General features: G+C 47.1%; 1 protein-coding gene across 1 annotated transcript; it reads right to left on the reverse strand.

Moving 5' to 3' along the window:
- Nucleotides 1-12,717: 12,717 nt before the first annotated feature.
- MYC (MYC proto-oncogene, bHLH transcription factor) lies at nt 12,718-16,932 on the reverse strand. The gene is made up of 3 exons (XM_038175084.2): nt 16,658-16,932; nt 14,851-15,559; nt 12,718-13,859 (listed from the first exon to the last, which is right to left on the reverse strand). The coding sequence occupies exons 2-3, from the start codon at nt 15,542-15,544 to the stop codon at nt 13,297-13,299; spliced, it is 1,257 nt and encodes a 418-aa protein (XP_038031012.1). The 5' UTR covers nt 15,545-15,559; nt 16,658-16,932; the 3' UTR covers nt 12,718-13,296.
- Between the last annotated feature and the right edge of the window lie 349 nt (nt 16,933-17,281).

Below are 17,281 nucleotides of genomic sequence, written 5' to 3' on the forward strand. Positions count from 1 at the left end.
GAGAGATGATTGATTTTGTAATACAGCTCCCTTAGGCGCGATGTTGCTCAGGCCCCAGAAATGCATGCTGAATCCTTCTCTAAAAGACTGTAGGGAAGACGTTTGGCAAAGAATTGGGAACGTGTTCCAAGGAGAAGGAGATTCCTTCAGGCCCTAATTCAGAGCAGCTTAGCAGTGATGCCAGAGTGACAAAAGAGGGTTGATATGAAGCACTGAAATAACAGGCTTGCTTCGGATGGCCCAACTGCAGGAGCATGTGATTCAGATGCTCTGTATATTCTCCATGCCTGTGGAACTCAAAATAAATAAATAAATACATAAAAACAATAATAATAAAAAAGTGACGTTTTAAATTGATGTCTTTCTGAGTCTGCAGCATGAATGATATAATAGGACAGAGAGGTGCAAAAACTCTATTTGAAATTATGGAGGGAATTTCAGATAAATAACATGGATGTGATTTAATAAATAATAAAGCAAAAGAAAAAAAAATGTCTGCCTTACTAAATTTGTGCTGGACTGATAGGATTGAAAGTAGACCCAGAGATGAGCATGCCTGAGTTTTGAGGAGAGTTAATAAAAGCACAGGCTGGAGGTTTGACATCACAAGTGAAAAAACAAATGTGAGAGAAGGAAGAGAGAATTGAGGAGAGAGAGGCAGCACCATTTGGGTCCCAGCCAGATTTCCCAAGGAAGTGCCTGAAAAAGACTAAGTGAGTCGTTGGGGAGAAGGAACTGAGTTTGTTTTGTGTGAAGGGCAAAAGATCAGGCCAGAAGCTGCAGGCCTGGGAGAGGAAGTGAAAAGTGGTGCTGTCAGCAGGGACAGAAAGCCCAGGGCATGAAGAACATCATCAGATGGGTGGTAAGAATTGTGGGTCTGGTTATAGGAGATGGCACAAGCCCACTGAAGCCAATGCCATGGTGTTAGGTGGATGTTCCACAGTGACAGGACCTGAGGGAACGGCATGGAGCTGGGACAGGGGAGGGTCAGGCTGGGGGTTAGGGAAAGGTTCTGCACCCAGAGGTGGTCGGGCACTGGGACAGGCTCCCCAGGGCAGTGGTCACAGCACTGAGCCTGCTGGAGTTCGAGAAGTGTTTGGGCAATGCTCTAAGACACATGGGCTGATTTTTGGGTGGTCCTGTGTGGATGGTCCTTGTGGGTCCCTTCCTGCTCAAGATTTTCTACAATTCTGTGATTCTGTGACTCTATGACATGGCGTGCCAAGGGGATGTCCACCAGGAGATGCTCAGTTTGAGAAGCTTGAGATAGGGACTGCGTGTCTTGGCAGCAGCAGAGGACAGAAGCAGCATGTGAGGCACCACCAGGCTCTGGAGAAGAGCCTCGTGCCTGCTTTCCCGCGGGGGAAGCGCTCAGCTCCAGGGAAAGCAGCAGGGCCCTGCCCTCCTCACACCGGGCTCCTGTTGCTAAATCGGAGAGGAAACTGTTTAACTTGTCGGTTATTCTTTGGCACCTGCGATTGTGTTAGACACTAGAAACAGGTCAGACCAGCCAAGCTGGCGTAAACCACTGCGGTATCCCCAGGGTCCTTCCCTTTCTGTTTACTTTTTTAGCCTTTACGCTAATCTCTCCCTCTATAACAAACACACAACATTCATAGAAGCCATTTTCCAGCACGAATGACACCGGCAGCCCCTGGAGTGTCACAGCAGGCTTTTTGGCACAGCAAAGACATGACCTGATGTTGGGAGCGGTGCTCAATGCCCTTCCAGCAGCAGGATGGAAGCAGAGGGTAAAGAGACAAAATGCACACTGGATCCTCTCCTCTCAAGCCCAGTTGCTATCTGCACACACACTTTTAGAGCTGAACCTTCCCAAAGTGCTTGTTTTTGGATGTTCCCCAAACCCACCTGGGGTGCCTGGAGCAGGAGCTGGGGCTCGGCTGGGTCCTTTGGGGGCTTGGACTGGCTAGGTTGTGGTTGCAGCGCTGTGATCTTCCTCAAGAGCAATTTAGGGACTTTCGTACATTTTAGCATAGCTGGTGACAGTGGCACCACTGCCCGCTTCTTGTACAACACCCCAGCACCTCCCTAAGAAGCAGGAGACCTGGTTTGACACCCTTCTTTGCATCTGCTCCCAGGCTGCAAGGAGCCTTTGGCCTCTGCGGGGCCCTTTCTTCCCACGTCCCAAGGAAGAGGTCACGGTGTGGGCAGGATTCTCTCCTGAGAGCTGCAAGCCCATTCCACAGCCATGACGATGATGATGCTACTACACTACAAGGCATAGCGTTTCCCCCTGGGACAGAAATATGAATATGGGTGGATGGTTAACAACTACTAAGGAAAATCCACAAGCACTGGACTGCAGGAAGGAGGGAGAAGTACCAGGCTTGGGCAATTCTCATAAGCTGCTCACCAGTTTAGTCCCAAAGAGTGACCCATTTTGAGTCCTGAGCCTCAAGCCAGACACCCATGCAGCTGGTATTCCATGAAGAGATTTAAGCAATTGCATAGGACAGGCAAAAACAGAAAGCAGGACAGCCACAGCACTCACACAAGTAAATAAATACCAGGTTGTGCCCCTTCCACATGGCAAGCCATGGTCATTAATTTTGCACTGTGTCGGGGAAACAGAGGAAATGGAAGCAATTCAGAAGCAGTAATGATCAGTGAAGTCAGACAATGCCCCTGAGATGCATATATATATCGTACCCAAGCTCACAGATACATAAACTGAGGTGTAGATATGCAAAATGCGTTGCCTGTGGCCACACGGGACATGCACATTGCCTGCTGGCTGCTGTAACCAAGAGGGACCGACCCCGGGCTGCTGATCTCAGCACTGGGTGACAGACAGGGCTAGCTAAGTGAGTGGGATAACCACGGCTGGCATCTCTGCTGTGTCATGATTCACAGCCCTTAATCGCTGTTAAACAAATCCAAATGAAATTACACGTAAAGAGCCGGGAACTACAGAGTCTGAAAAAATGCAAACATGTTCTTCCCCATCAAATCTAATTAGATTTGCCAAAATCAGTGTGCATTGATCTGTGATTCAAACAGTATGCTGATAACAAATTTTCATGATAGACATGGTTATGAAGCTACTTGCCTAGACTATGAATTAGCCCCTTCAGCAGGAGCTCTCAGCACATTTTCTCAGCGTGCTCTTCCACAGGCAGCTTTTAATCCAAAAATCAACACACAATCCCATTGTTTAAGGTTTGCTGGGCTCTCTGCTGAGTGTCCAGCAGAGAAGTGAGGCAGGCAGCGTATTCATGTTGACGATCAATCTCTGTTAAAATCAACACACCATTTTTAGCCACCCAGCTAAGCACGCTGCAGTACGTGCTGGGAAAAGACCTTTCCACCACTGGGCAGAGAAGCTCATTCTGTTGTCATGCTGCGCAACTTCACCTCGGCGATGATGGGTAGAAAAAGCAGAGCTTTGTATAAAGAGAATCCCATAAATAATCATGGGCTATCACTCCAGAAGGCCAGCACAGCACAGATACAGCTTGCTGTTATTTGCCTGTGTCCAGTCTCTGCCCTCAGCCTTCAGGGATGTCTGATGTGTTTTTCTTCTCAGCCCATGATCGTGAAGTCACGCTGATCTTCTGCTCGCAATGGTTTGTCACAGTACCAAGTGGCCACAGCAGGTACCAGCGAATGGAGATGATAAAATCAGAGCAGAGCAGGTAAGTCTTAAAGAGGTCAAAGCAAATCCTGAAGTGTCAGGAGAGACCGAGGGACAGGATTTTCCATTTGTGCTCGGTTTCAGCTGAGCTTTGCATCCACTGACATCTGAGAGCTTCTGAAAATTTGACTCCCCCGTGAGCTGGAGTGCATCAGAGTGTAAAGTTACCCAGAAAGAATGGCAGAGGGCAGGCAGTGCACTTGTATCTGTCTGTACCCCAGATTTATCCCATCCCTGGTATCTTTTCATCCAGAAATCATTATTTCTTTGGGAGAGTAAAACCGCAGTAGTTTTTTGGCCTGATCTTTAAAAGTGATGAAGATCCCCAACTGCAGCCCAAGGCAATGGGACCTGCAAACTCTTGGCACCTCTGAAAATTGACTTACTGTGTGTTAAACCATGTGCAACAGCCCTGTGCAACCCTGTCCCTGGCCACAACCAAGGCATTGAGCATGGAGCGCTGGCACAGGTTGCCCAGAGAGGCTGTGGGGTCTCCTCCTTGGAGAAGTTCACAAGGTTCCTGGATATGGTCCTGGGGACCCTGCTCTGGGTGTTCCTGCTGGAGCAGGGTGGGACCTGGTGGACCCCAGATGACCAGATGCTCCCTCCCTACCTCAACCAGTCTGTGTTCCTGTGGCTGACAGGGAAGGGCATGGCGGACACCCAGCATGCCAGCTACTTCATGGTGGCCCTCTGTAAGCAGGAGGTTTATCTCCGCGTAGAGATAAACCACCAAGTGTTTACTACAGGGACCGACAGGCTGGATAGTGTCATTCCCAGCACAGTGGAAGTTATTGTGCAATTTCACAGCATTACTAGCCTCCGTGTTTTCATGAGCTCATTAGCCCAACTTTTCAAAAATCCAGAGAATTACAGCAATGCAGCGTGGCATAGTCATGCCAGTAGAAGTGAGAGGGAGAGGTTACACCAGCACACTGTCTAAGCCAGTGTGGCTGTTTGTCCTGCCCATCTGCACTCTGGCACCCTTGCCCATCTCTCCCCCTGAGGCTGTGCTGGGTTTCTGCTTCACCCCAGCAAGCCACAACCATGCCAAGGGCAAGGAGAAGAGGGCACAACTTGTCCACACATAGATAGACAACTAGGGTCAACTGCCCGTGTGGCAGCAGCCTGGTATCTTTGTGTAGCTAGACGAAATAAAAAAGAGGTATCAGTTTAGCCCATTTCATATAGCCAAGTAAATGGAGCAGCAGCACACCATGGATGATAGCTGCTTTCCAACCTAAGCTGCAGATAAGCTGTGGATTACGAAGCCTGCCCACCCACACAGGAATTGTCCACCAGAGGCCCTGCAGAAGGAAAATCCCCAGCAGAGACAAGGCGGGTATCGCTACACAGTCCTGAAATTCCTTAAAACCAGAATGGGCTGCCTTGAAAAACTTTGTGAAACCCTGTCTGCCTTCAGTTTTAAACTTGGTTTGGCTGAACCGGTTTGAAAACTAGCTGGAGAGCCAGAAGGGGCCAGCAGGATCACCCAGGAAAAGCAGGCATAGAAGTTGAGCTCCTGGTGCCTATGTTCATCAGACCAGTGTCCTCTCGGCCAGGCTGGGCGGAGTGCCTCGCCTGATAAAAGGCTGAGCTCAGCAGACATGAAAGGAAGGTCGTTAGCAAAGATCAAAAGGTATGGATGGGAGATAGAGCTGCAGCATTTGCAAACTTACCAAAGCCTTCCAGTGAGAATGAAGAGAAGGATGCTGTGATGCTAAATGAATGGGGCAATCTAGATAATGATATCAGAATTAAATTAATTAAGGGAAGATTAAAGAAAGATTGCAAAATGAAGGTTGTAATCCCAGCGCCGCTGGAGTCAATGGGTATTTTGTAGGTGACTGTGAAGAGGCTGAGGGTTTGCTCCAAATGCATACCAAGACAAAGGAAGTTACGAACTGTGGGCTAATTTACTCAAATCCAATTAAATTTGGGAATAAATTAGTAGTGATGGCCTCACAGTCACAAAATTGAATCCAGGCATGGCTGGAGCATCCAGCAGGGTAAATATGAGATGGGTGAACATCATCACTGACCTGCAGATACCGGGGTGTTCAGAACACACCAACAGCAGCAGGACAGCCCATACCTGGCTTGCTGTAATTTCTCTCAGGACAGAGCTTTCTATTCAAAGCATATTAAACAGATTTAAACCGGCAAAGTGAGTTTGCACCAGATCGACACTTTGCATCATGTGGACGCAACGTTTCTGCTCCAGGAGCTGGCACTCCTTGGGGGGATTTACTGTTCCTCTGAGTGAGCTCCCCAAGTGCCAGCAAGAGGCACATGTGCAGAGCAACCTCCAGGAAACATCAATGGAGCTTAAAATCTTCCAGCACATGGAGTTCCCACCCAGCAATTCATTGACATTAACCCTGAGGTTCATTAAGGAATTTACTTACTGATTTCAAGGCTTGAAAAATTACAGGAATGGCATGAAGCCCTGTACCAAGGCAGCATGGTGCAGCTGTGCAGACCTTGGTGGCAGTCACCAGGCTGTATAGATATTTTGCTCCAGCTGCTGAGTAGGTCATAAATATGTGGCGATTGTTCTGGACCCCCTTTAACCCCCTTTAATGTTAATGCTTTTGTTGCTCCTGTCCACTGCTCTGCGTCTCTTGCTCAGCTCTTGATTTTAGGGCGGTAAAATGAAATGAATGAGGAGGGGGTGGATTCACTTTTTTATTAAGCACACAAGTCCAAAAATTAAATTCTGAATGCAAGCATAGATGCTGATAAATACTTTTGCCCTTGTAAAACACGGGAAAATGCTGGTTTGTTCCATAAGGGCAGGAGATTCATTTTTCTCTCTTTCACAAATGTAGTAGGAGAAAAGTGCTTTTCAGTAAGAATCCAATTTTACAGGGAGGGAATAATATGTTACATAGTTGAATCACTTTGATGTCAATTTTATTTTGCAATCACTTCATAAGATATTCATATAGCTTTTTACATTCTCTCAAAATGTGGAAGTCTAGGCACAATGCAATATTATCTTACTCTTTACCACAATGATGAATGATAATGAGAAAGCATAATAAGATTTTACTTGCGCCCAAAGAAAAATCTGCTTTATCCCAGATGAGAGGAATTTTGCAGATCAAATTAATATTATAAAACAGTACAATTTATCAAAATAATATGGCTTTTCTTCTCTGAATTCACCGCAAATCACAATGTCTGCAGCCGTGGTGAACTCTTAGGGCCTGATGGATTTTTTAAAAAAATCTCTGTCTGTAAAAAACACTTGGTTGATAAAAGCAAAAAAATAATAATAGTAAAATATAGATATCTGATATTTGAAAGCCAGGTTGTAGCTGTCATACAGCAATTCTGCTTCCTGTCCAAAATCTGGTCTCATGCAAGGGAGAAGGGTCTTTGCTCAGATTCCTCAGGAACCAATGGACCACATTTGATTTCCTTCTGAAATTTGTATGTGTATGGAACGAGTGTAGCATAATTCTTGCAATGTATCTTTTTGCATCCTTTTAATTTAGATTCTGGTTACTCCTCTATTCCCAATTTTAACATAAAGCCTAAAGGCCAGTTAGTGAAGTGTGAAAAAGGAACAAAACCCTGATAGACACTGGGAGTTGAAACCTCTTGGCTCTCTGATCCAGCCTCCTCACCATGTCTCCTAGTGCATTTTCACTTGTTTTTACACAGGTTAACAGCAGCTTCCCAGAAGCACTCTTGCTGGAAAGCCTTGCTGTGCAGCAGCAGTTATTACTAAGTACAGTTATTATTTCTTGTGATGTATATGATAGGAATGACTTTAAATTATTTAAGGAGTGGTTATAGGGCAGCCAAATGAAAGCCTAAAGAGTTCCAGGGACCAGCACTGCCCGTGTCAGACTCAACAAACCTCAGGAGTGGAAGCTCAGCGATGTGAGGTCTTGATAGGAGCCCACCACATTTCAGCAGGGGAGGGAGAGCAGAGAGTTTTCATACACTGGCATAGTGCCCAAACATTTATTTCACGTGTTGCATCTGCACAGTTACAGAGAAGATCCCTCTGCCCCTAACTAACCCAAAGCACAGCCCGGTACATGTCACCAGCCCAAAAAGCTTTGTCAGACACTCAGCCGGGCTCTCAGTCATGGAAACCACCTGCACTGAGAGGTTTCACTTGGTTCTGCCATCATCTGGGAGCAGACTAACGGAAGAAAAAGAGAAGGAAGGAGCTCTCGCTCCACCAGCTATATCCCTGCAAACAGCCCTTTGCAGGGAAGGAAGATGTGTGCTGTGCACAGGAACACTGCTCTGGGGAGGGAAAGTGGCCGCGGGCGCAGGGCTCTGCGCTGTGTCGTGCTTCAGCCTGCAGGATTTTGTGGGTTTGCCTTCTCACAGCACTTGTACAGAAAGCACAGTTCCTAGATTATTTTTTTTTTCCCTTCTATTTCTGTCCTCTTTCATCATGGATAAATAAACACGCAAGAAGCTGATGGGGCTAATTAGTTCCAAGCAGGGAATTGCTCTGTGTTAATTTCTCTGTTTCGAACTCTGTTAACAGGTCAGATTGTTCCATTTTTGCAGCTTAATTTTCTTAATTTCTTATTTTATAGCACCTAATCCTTTATTTCTTCTTGGTTTTCTTTTTGATCCTGTAGGGAAAACATAATTCTGCACAACTGGGACCAGAAAGAATGCAATAGAAATTATAAGAGAGGCTTGCTTTGAATGGAAATGTATTCAACAAACAGTAGCCATGGCAAGACCTGTAGAGAGATATACATGAAAAGTGAATTTAGAAACAAAGCAAAATGAGCTGGACATAATGCCAGGAACTAGCTGACCCAGCTGCTTTCTCCCAGACTTGTTTAGAGCAGGGAACAGCTCCATAATTCATACATCAAGCTGGAAACTGGAAACAGTGCTTGTAGGAATAAGGTGCTCTGCCATCCAAGTCGGCTGGAGCCGTGCTCTCAGCAAGGGCCTTCTCCCTCCTGTCGCAACGCTTCAAGCAGTCGTGCCTTCATAGGTGGGGATTTGGAGCAAGATTTGCTCAGTAACTAAGGATACTAAACAGTTTGGGCAAGTGGCAGATGAAACTTTTTAATATGTACTATTACTCAGCACCAACGGCTGTACCTTTACCCTCTCAGAATTAACTTATCTCATTTCTTCGGAAGATGGAGTGTGGACATATTTGGAGACAGGGTGTTTGGCCTCTTCAGAGATGTGAAAAAATACCTTGTCGTTCAGTCAAGAACTGACTAATAGATGGGATTGTCACCTCCTGGCCAGCTTCTTGCCCAGCCCTTGTGTTCACCAGGGTGCATGGGACCTCCGGCCCTTCCACGAGTTCCCTGACTCATGCCACTGAGCCCAGAGCTGGCAGCAGGATGCTCAAGATCTCTGTAGAAGGCATATGGCAGAATTAAGAAAAGCAAGCAAATGAACAAACAGATTTTGACTTCTTCACTGTTATACTGAATCTTGGATGACGACCTCTCGGTTGCATGTTCCCAATGACTGTACGAGCATGTCCGAGATGAGTAAATGGCACTAACATAGGTAAAAGCTAGTGAATGTAAAACGTTGGCACTGGAAATGAAATCTGGCTTCTGGGGCTCGTTTGTCTCATTTCTTTATCTTTTTTTTGCTAGGCAGGTTTAGGCTCAGTCCACGTGGAAACCTCAAGGGGAAGCCAGGGTTAGTTTTCAGTCAGCAGAGTTCTTTTTCAGAAGCTCCCATAGATACTCTTTTAAAATGAGGAAATAGCAAAACTGTAAGCTGGGAAGTAAATCCTTGGTCTTTTCCCAAGCAGTTTGGCTGTGTTAGGATGCCCTAACCTTCAGATTTGTTCTTCTTTTAATTCATTGGCAGATGACTCTAACACAGATCAATCCAAAAATGAGTTTTTATTTAAAAAAAAAAAAAAAAGAAAAAAAAAAAAGTCCAGAGTATTGAAAGATTGTTCATCTCTGTAGGCAAAACAACCACGACTACTTTCCGTTTTGAATAAATTCAGATGTTAACTGAAGTGGCCTGGCTTATTTCCAGTTTACAGTAATTCTATTCTGCTTGCCTGAAATCCTCCTTTTAATACAACTCTGGTGAAGTGGTTGTCATCTCTCAACTGCCTGCAGTGGTTGCAAAGTGCTGCAGGAGCAATAGTGGTTATGACAGTGGCAAGGAAAGGGATTTCTTTAGAGGCAGTGATAAAATTTTCAAAAGTATCCTCCTTCTCTGGCACAAGTCTGTTTCCCTTGAAGAATCCGGGAATTCTCACAGACATTCCATCGATGGGAGCCAAAGGAAGCCAGCACACGTGGCTTTGAACATCCCGGTGCTACTCCAGCCCATTCTACATGGATATGCTGAAGCCATTTAGACTGCTAGCTGGCTGGAAAGACATAAGTTATGTGCAGGAAAAAAAAACAAAGCTGGAACTCTAAAAATCAATGCCATTGGGTATGAACAATGAGGATAGATGACAAAGGCAATTTTATTCCCACCATAATGGCTTGTTTCTAGTTTCCTTCAATGTCGTATTTTGCCTAATGTTTTTCTGGAAGAGAAGTGGCTTGAAATCTCCCGTGAAAGAGGAGGAGCAGAGAGATGGGGTTGAAAATGCTCCTTGTATTTCAAGTAGTGTTTTGGTACAGCTGTTTGGCAAGCAATATAAATGCTTATTGCATTTTATTTTGAGACTCAGAGGTTTCTTTTATAAGCTTATCCTCTTCGTTGCTCCAAAAATGCAGCAAAAAAAACAACATTTCCCCATCCATATATAATTTGTTACTAACTGAATCTAGTCCAGGAACTCCTGTGGGATGCCAGTGTCTTCTGAACATCCTAACCTTTCATGCAAAGTTGGGAAGTGGAAGTCCCCTTCCTCTTCATTGTAGCAGCAGCTTAATGACAAGGAGGGGGTTCCTACCCCTGCCCTCATGGGCGGTTTTCTCTCTTTTTTTTTTTTTTTAAATTCTTTCACTACATTATTTAGTTACCCCATCATTCTTCAACAAATTAAGACATGTCATTAAATGTAAAGCTTAATCCCATAAATTCATAATATGTTTTGGAGTGGTGATTTGGGATCATGTTCCTGATCTGGTGTACTCTTTCCACAAGACTATGGCAAGTGAAACGGATGCTCTAATAAAAGATGAGCATAAGAAATTAAATAACTGCAAGTATTGTATTCATAAAAAGACTGATGAGAAGCTTCCGCAGATAGAAGAAAGAAAAAAAAAAATAAAACAAACAAAAACAACAGAAAAACTGTTCTCCAAATGATTTAAGGGGCCGACAAATAAGGAGAGGTTTAATTGCTGTGGTCTAACCGCAGTTAACGGGAAGAAGTGAGGGAGTTTTGTTAACACGTGAAACTGGGACCCAAAGGTGACAGGGTTTTTTCAAAGTTTGTGGCTGGATCAACACCTCTCTGTTTCTGAGGATGAGGATACACTTGGAAACTCTTGGACAACAGCTTGCTTCTCTTCGTAACCAGTACATAGAATAGATACAGACAAAATTGATGCTAAAATAAGCTAACTTGTCTAATAAAAGTTGAAGCTTTTATTCTGGAAGATGCAGAGCTGGAAGATGTCCTGATTTACAGTTCAGATACAATTAATACTTTCATTTCACATCATTCTGTTTCCTCATAAATGAATATCTGAATCACACACTGAAAAAGGCAACTACACCGCCTCTATAACCCATTTACATGCAGGTGGTACAGAAAAATTGAAGAAAAAACTGCTTTATTGTGGGTTTCTGACAGGATGATCTTCTCCCAAGAAATCTTCAGCCCGACACCTAAAACACCTAAATGGGATGTAAGCCCTTATCTATTTTTGGAAGTCCCACATGCAAAATTATCGGGACTTTTGCCATGTCCTTTCCAGGGCAGAGACTTTTGGCATCCATCCCGTCCATAAACTGCCACCTCCTCCCCCTGTCCCATGCACACCCCTGCTCAACCCTTCCTCTCCCCACTTCGAGCTCAAAAGCAACAGAAAACCCGAATCTTCTGTTCCAATTCAGTTGCTGGCACTGGTGTTATCTGGCAGCACTGCTGCTCAGCTGGTTAGAAGCCAAGCAAATACGTATTTAGTGGGAATTATGAAAATTGACAAGTACAAAGTTCTATTTTTTTTAAAGCAGTTCCTTACCCCAAATCCAAGGGCTAATTGGTTTATTGCTCAAGTTCTAACTGAAGTTGAGCTAAACGTATGAAAGTTGGGGAGGAAAAGATCAAATCTGGTCTTTGGACCTATGTCAAGCAAGTGCTTTATGGTCCATCTGAAGCTGATCATGAGACAATTCCTGAATGCAAATGTCTTTAATAGGGACAGACAAATGCTAGGTAACTCTCAGAGCATATTCTCCAGCTAGGAAATAGTTCTTCTCTGCCTCTGCTATAATTGTGTGGTTCTGTGTGCTCCTTGACTTTGATCTTTGCATTCCCTGAAATCCCAAGTAACTATTCAAGTTAATAAAGTGTTAAGGTGTTTGCCTAGGAAGGTTGGCTCTGCTGATTTCAGCTCTTAAAAGGGGAAACGGCGCTGTTGTTTTAACCACGTCAGCACTTACTGCCTTGGTTTATTTTGTTATCCCATTTAACTTCTGTTCAAAATCAAACAGGAAGCAATTAAGGTGAGTCTACTACAAAGCACTCCTCAAAATACATAGCCGACAAAGGTCATGCCCCTAAAACATAATTAAACTTATTTGGAAAGAATGCAGAGCCGATACACTGGGGTTGCTGGTGTAGAAATACAATGGCTCCGCTTTACTTTCGGCAGGCAGAAATGATGGATTGCCAGGATGGACATTACTGCCAGCCCCCTCGTTGGGGCACTGGTGGCAACAGCAGCTGGACTGGCAAAACTCTAAGAGAACTGGTCTTGTCTACTTGGATTGATAGGAGGGGAGAGGGAGAGAAAAGGAACCAAACTCCCTGCTAAACCGCAACATTTTCCTCTTGCCTAAACCCACTTTGACTTTGGTCAGGTCACAGTTGTGATGACAGAGAGAAGGATGTCATGGAAATAAGCATCTAGTGACAACACTGGAATACAAAGCAAAGTCTTTACACAGGATTTAGCTAATTATATTTTGGGCAAATATTTATTTATCTAAAAACAAAATAAAAATCATTTCTTTAAAAGAAAAATGTATTTAAATAAAAAAACAAAACTGTGAAATGTTATGGCACAGAAGTTCAAGACAAGTATAAATCCAGTTGCCACAACTGTTGCGTATTAATGTTGCACATTTTTCTATAAAGACTTTATTAAAGGTATTTACATGGCAAGAAGATGTGTAAATATATACAGCAATCTGGGGACAACTTTTTTTTTGGAATTCTCTTAAGAAAAAAATGCCTTAAATACAAAATTTTAAAAGAAAAAAAGTTGAAGAGTTCATCCCCAAGCATGAAGAATGTCCCATCATCCCTTATGCCCAAAGTATCAATTATGAGGCAGTTTTGAGGTTCTGGCCAAACCATTTGGAGATTCAGCCAAGGTTGTGTAGTCTCAAGTTAATTCGCACAGCATGCACTTGCAATAGTTCCATACTCGATGGACTGGTGTAGTTCATGAATGATATTAGAAACATTAATATTTTATCGTTGTTTCAGTCTAGTTTGGGTTACTCTAAGCGATGCCCAAGAGTTCCTATGCACGAGAGTTCCTTAGCTGCTCAAGTTTGTGTTTCAACTGTTCTCTCCTCCGCCTCAACAGCTCTTTCTCTGCGATCAGTCTGTGTTCGTCTGACTGAATGGAGAGAACGTACTCTGTTGCTTTTTTCAGGATGACGACCTTGGGTGCCTTCTCATTGTTGGCCACCTCGGGTATCTGGTCACGCAAGGCAAAGAAACTCAGCTTCAGCTCGTTTCTCCTCTGGCGCTCCAAGACGTTGTGCGTTCGCCTCTTGTCGTTCTCCTCCGAGTCTGACGTGCGGGGACTTGAGCATTTTCGGTTATTACTGATCTGTTTCAGCACTCTGCCACTGTCCAACTTTAGCCTTTTTGCAGCTGGGTACTCCACCTTGGTGGAGGGAGGAGCGGCGTAGTTGTGCTGATGGATGTTGACATGACACCGTTTGAGAACCAGTGGGCTGTGATGGGGCTTACTGTGCTCTTCTGATGCTTCTGTGCTGGACTCTGTGCTGGATTCGGACTCGTTTGCTTCAGCTAATGTAACAACATCAATTTCCTCATCTTCCTCTTGTTCTTCTTCTGCACAGGAAAAGAAAAAAAGAAGAATTGTAAGCCAATCTGCGCAAAAACTCTCAGGACTGCTGTATTTATGACTGGGGGGTTACTTTGAGCCGCAGTGCAAGGAACCCATTGACAAACCCATATTAAACCCACTCAATGCTGCGAGACTCCACTTGCCCTCCTCAAGAGCCTTTCCTTTAAGGAGCAGTGTTTCAAGAGCAATAGGACGCACCAAGTGCACTCGGAACCCTGACTCGCTGGTTTCAAAATTTGCAAAGATCTTGCGTAATCCCGAGGCGCGTATGAAAGATAGCAGGAAAATTTAACCTCGGTTGTCAGCAGCAAAGCACAACGAAGCTCCTAGACTCAAGCTGTCCTTAATTAAGGATTTAGCAGGCTTTGGCCACGCCTCAAGAGAGCTTACTTAACACACGTGTGTATTCAGAGACATATTCAGAATCTCTCTTGATCTGTTAATTTGTGGAAAATCCAAGGAAAAAAAAGTGAAGGCTGTAGAGCTTTGAGTAGAAACTCGCTTTCAAACCAGATTTACGAGCGGACGGAACATGCTGTCAAATACCTAAGGAAGCATTTCTAAAACTTTCCCAGCCCCATTCACTCCTCGCAGTCACTTTCACTAGCACCTCCCTGCACATTCTCCCTGCGGCTCTCGGGCTGGGGTTAACTCCTTGCCGGCCCCCAGATGTCACTGGGAAGCAGCTCCACTTGGACGCTGCTCCGGCTCCGAAGTCCGACTCTGACCCCGTTATGAAAGTTTCTCCCTCCCTCTTTTTTTTTTTTTTTTTTTCCTTTTTTTTTTTTTTCCTCTCCCTCAACCCCTGGAGGGAAAACCGGGCTGTTTTTTCCAGGAACTAAACTCGCAGGGAGCCTCGCTAACGTGGCATTTAAAATACCCGTGCGCAGTGGGAGGGAGAGAGAACAGAAGAAGTGGGTCGGGGTGCGCGTCCGCCCTCTTGCCCCCCAAAAAACACGCGTGGACCCCACTCACCCGAGTCGCTGCTGGTGGTGGGTGGCGTGTCGACACCCAGCAGTGCCGGGGGGCTGGCACCGGGCTGCCCGGCCCTGGGGGCTCTCTCGCTGAGCGGGTAGGGGAAGACCACCGAGGGGTCGATGCAGTCGGCGGCGGCGGTGCCCAGGTCGTGCAGGTAGAGCCCGGACGATACCGCGGGGCCGGTGGGAGGCGGAGGCGGCGGTCCCCCCGTGGGGGGTCCCGTGGGGCCGGGCCGGGCTGTGGGACCCCCCTCCCGTCGGGCCGCCTGGTAGGACGCCAGCTTCTCGGAGACCACCTTCTCCAGCTTGGCGGCGGCGGAAAAACCGCTCCACATGCAGTCCTGGATGATGATGGATTTGACGAAGGTCTCGTCGTCCGGGTCGCAGATGAAGCTTTGGTTCACCATGTCCCCTCCGAGGAGCTCCGTCACCATCTCCAGCTGGTCGGCGGTGGAGGGGAAGCAGGAGGCGGCGGCCAGGCTGGAGCGGCGGCTGGGCGACAGGGGCGGCGTGGGCAGGAGCTCAAACTTCTTCCAGATGTCCTCGGACGGGGCTGGGGGCTGCAGCTCACTGCCCCTCTGCTGCGCCGCCAGGTAGAAGTTCTCCTCCTCCTCCTCGAAGTAGAAGTAGGGCTGCACCGAGTCGTAGTCGTAATCGTAGTTTTTGCTGGGGAAGCTGGCGCTGAGAGGCATCGCGGCGGCTGGTGCCTGCGGGAGGGGGAGGACAGGGGGACGCCGGGGTGAGCCTTGGGGGTCGGCTCTCCCCCCGCGACCCTAAAGGGGCGACCGCCCCCCAGCGCGCAGCGCTCCCTCCCGGCTCCCCGCGCCGTGCCGACGGGCAAAAAAACCCGCGGTCGGTTTCAAATTAATGTTAAAAAAAAATCATAATAAAATCCATGATAATCATAATAAAAAAGGTACGACCTCCCCTCACCCTCTCCCAAGTCGGAGGCGCGACTTGATCTACCGAGGGGGGCAGCTCCCGGTGCCGCCCCGACCACCCTCCCCGCGGCTCTCCCGGAGGGGCTCCGGCAGCTCTGTGCAGCCCTACTCGGTTCTGCACGGTTTGGCACGGCTCAGCTCGACGCGGCACGGCTCGGCTCGGCTCCCTCCCGCCGCCCCTCCGCAGCCGCCGCGTTCACACGGGGCACGGCTCCGGCACGAAGCCCTCTTCCTTCCCTCCCGGAGCAGCTCCGCCAGCCCGGGATCGGGAATCCGGGACCGAGCCGGGAAGGGAAGGGAGAGCTGCGGGGAGCTTCGAGCACCCAGGGGGGCTGCCCCCTTGCCACCCACCTGGGCGTGCGGGCAATGCGCGGGGACGGGCAGGGACCTCAGCAAAGTTTGCCAGGTCTTGTCATATACACGCATATAATATATATATAAATAAATATATATGTCTACGCAAAGATATATATATATATACACACGTATATATATACATGCATATATATCTATATATATATGTATCCATATATCCATATATATATATACCCATATATATGAATATAGGCAGAATGTGCAATAAGCATAACCTGCCCATGCATACGCGGGAGAAGCAAATGCTTCCCCTCCCCCGAGAAAAAATAAAAAAAAATAAAAAATAGATAGATATTTGAAGAGCCGAGAGCAAGCGAAAGGATGGGGAAGGCCGGTGCCCCGGCGCAGGAGAGCGTCCCCCGGGGGGGACCGCCGGTGTCCCCGTCCTCGGAGCGCAGCCCCGGCGGCCCCCGGTGTCAGCAGCCCTGTCAGTCCAAGCCACTACCGCGGCGGATCGAGTGATGGGAAAAGCGGAGCCCCGCGACTCACCGGCTTCTCCAAGGCGCCAGCTGCGAAACGGAGCGAGGCAATTATTGCGGGCGGTGCGGGGACCAACAAAATAAGGAAAAAAAATAATATATATATAAAATTATAAAAAGAACCGCCGGATAGGACGGGGAAAAAAAGGACAAAACGCCGGGAGAACGTAGATCTCTTCCTCCCACCAAGGTTTAGAAAAAAAAAAATAAAAAAAAAAAAAATCAAGGAGCAGCGGAGAGAAGGGGAATCAGATTGTACGGTCCAAGGCGGCGCGGCGCGCTCTGTCTGCTACAATAGAAGTTTAGTTGCTTTCTTGCTTTAAAGAGCCGGCGAGGGGCGGGCGTAAAAGTGCCGCGGGGGGCGGGGGCACCACCGCGGGGCCCCCGCTCGCTCCCGCCGTGCGCGCCGACGCCTCCCGCGCCCCCGTTCGGCAGCGGGCGCGCAGAGCTCCGCGCCTGGCGGCGGGGAGCGCGGCACCGCGAGGGGGCGGCCGAGGAGCTCCGCGTGTCCCCCCCACCACACACACACACAATCCCCCAGCCTTTAATTCCGCCGGGAGGTTTGGAAGGGCTGGGGGGGGGGGGAGGTGATGCAGCGCTCCGCGGTGGTTATTTTTTATTTTTTTTTTAATTT

The sequence above is a fragment of the Anas platyrhynchos genome, chromosome 2 (genome assembly GCF_047663525.1).
Source record: "Anas platyrhynchos isolate ZD024472 breed Pekin duck chromosome 2, IASCAAS_PekinDuck_T2T, whole genome shotgun sequence".
NCBI lineage: Eukaryota > Metazoa > Chordata > Aves > Anseriformes > Anatidae > Anas > Anas platyrhynchos.